Source organism: Salvelinus sp. IW2-2015, unplaced genomic scaffold, assembly GCF_002910315.2.
Source record: "Salvelinus sp. IW2-2015 unplaced genomic scaffold, ASM291031v2 Un_scaffold2929, whole genome shotgun sequence".
In the NCBI taxonomy this organism is placed as follows: Eukaryota; Metazoa; Chordata; class Actinopteri; order Salmoniformes; family Salmonidae; genus Salvelinus; species Salvelinus sp. IW2-2015.
This window is the reverse complement of record NW_019944225.1, coordinates 78,032-79,887: the sequence shown is the minus strand read 5'-3', so window position 1 is coordinate 79,887 and position 1,856 is coordinate 78,032. Positions and strand designations below refer to the sequence as shown.

At 39.8% G+C, this 1,856-nt stretch overlaps 1 protein-coding gene across 1 annotated transcript in view; it reads right to left on the bottom strand.

The window, feature by feature from the left end:
* Window positions 1–1,470: 1,470 nt before the first annotated feature.
* Window positions 1,471–1,856, bottom strand: part of LOC112075006 (uncharacterized) — a gene marked incomplete at its 3' end in the record, with an annotated part of 24,556 nt that continues 24,170 nt past the window's right edge. Inside the window, exon 7 of the mRNA XM_070440737.1 lies at window positions 1,471–1,524. Coding sequence (XP_070296838.1) covers window positions 1,471–1,524 — 54 coding nt within the window. The remainder of the gene's footprint in view (window positions 1,525–1,856) is intronic.

The following is a 1,856-nucleotide window of genomic DNA, read 5'->3' as shown; positions in this document are numbered from 1 at the left end:
TGAGAGTAGACAACAAGAATAGAGAAGCTACACAAGACTACAGAAAGACTACACAAGACTAGAGAGAGAACAACAAGACTACACAAGACTAGAGGAGGACTACAACAAGACTACAGAAAGACTACAACCAAGACTAAGAAGAGACTACAAACAAGACTATAAACAAGACTACACAAGACTAAGAGAGACTACAACAAGAACTTACAATAGAAAGACTACAACAAGACTAGAGAGAGACTACAACAAGACTACCAACAAGACTAGAGAGAGACTACAACAAGACTACAGAAAGACTTACAACAAGACTAGAGAGAGACTACAACAAGACTACAACAAGACTAGAGAGAGACTACAACAAGATTACAGAGAAGATACAACAAGACTAGAGAGAGACTTACAACAAGACTAGAGAGAGACTACAACCAAGAGATTACAGAAAAAGACTACAAACAAGACTTAGAGAGAGACCTAACAACAAGACTAGCAAGACAATAAGAAGACTACAACAAGACTAAAAGAGAGACTTACAACGCAAGAACTCAAGAGAGGAGACCTAAACAAGACTACAACAAGACTAGAGAGAGACTAACAACAAGACTACCAAAACAAGACTAGAGAGAGGATACCTAACAACAAAGACTACAACAAGACTAGAGAGAGACTACAACAAGACTACAGAAAGACTACAAACAAGACTATAGAAAGACTACAACAAAGACTATATAGAGACTACAAAAAGACTACAACAAGACTATAGACAAGACTACATACTAAGGACTAGGAGAGAGGACTACAAAAACATTTTAGTGCCTCCCCCCACTGGACTGACAGTGGAGAGGAAAAAAAAATCTGCAATTCAAAAAACTGTCGCCATGGAGTTTAGAGAATATTTTGCAGTGTTTTGTCTTTTTAAAGCAAGTTTTCTGTAATTCTACACACTTTGGCATGGGACGAAGAGAACATCGTGAATTTGTGTAACACATTTCATGCAATTCTACACCTTTTGCTCTGGGGCAGAGCAATTTWTGTTTCCCCCGTTTTAGAGCWAATTTCCTGCGATTATACACATTTTGACCTTGACTTACACCATGTTAATATGATATCTGAGTGAGGAGTGACTAACAAAATCAATGAGGGCTCCTGGGCACATGCTCTGCGTGCCCCGTGGGTATTCGGTCATGATTACTACAAGTTTACATAKCTGGCTAGACAAATTTAGCAATCACATTTTTTGGGGGGGGCCGACATGGACTAATTGAGTGACTSTCAGTGACTGAAATAACATGACAAAAACTGCTTATGGAAAACCARATTTCGGGAATTGCATATATTTTTKGGTCGGGGTCTCTGGGTGACTTCCTTGGATGATTTCTCATCTTCTGGTCTGTGCACCAGTACAGGCTTTTCTCTGATTCCTGGTGAAGTTTCTCTAGACATTTCCTACACAAGGACAATCTGATGAGAACTCACCTGTTCACCCTTGTCTGCTTTGCTTCCCTTCTGGCCAGGCTCACCAACCTCTCCCTGGGACAAAACACACAACAACAGTTGTGATAATGATACCTATACATTGTCTTTATACTGTATAGCGCTAAGGACTCAAAAGACGCTTGAAGTACTCATTTTATTTTAGCTCCTCATAAAATCATTTCTGCCTCGCTGTTTAGTCGAGTCCAATATTTTCCAACTGTCACCTTTACTGTGATTAGGTGTTAAATATTATTTGTGGAGATTTTAATTTGATTGGACAACAAAGACCCTGGGTTGGTGTTTGCAATTAATTGATTACTTGGCTCGGTCTATCCCTCTATTGGCACTCCCACTGTCACGCTAACGCTACGGAGGACGTGACAGGG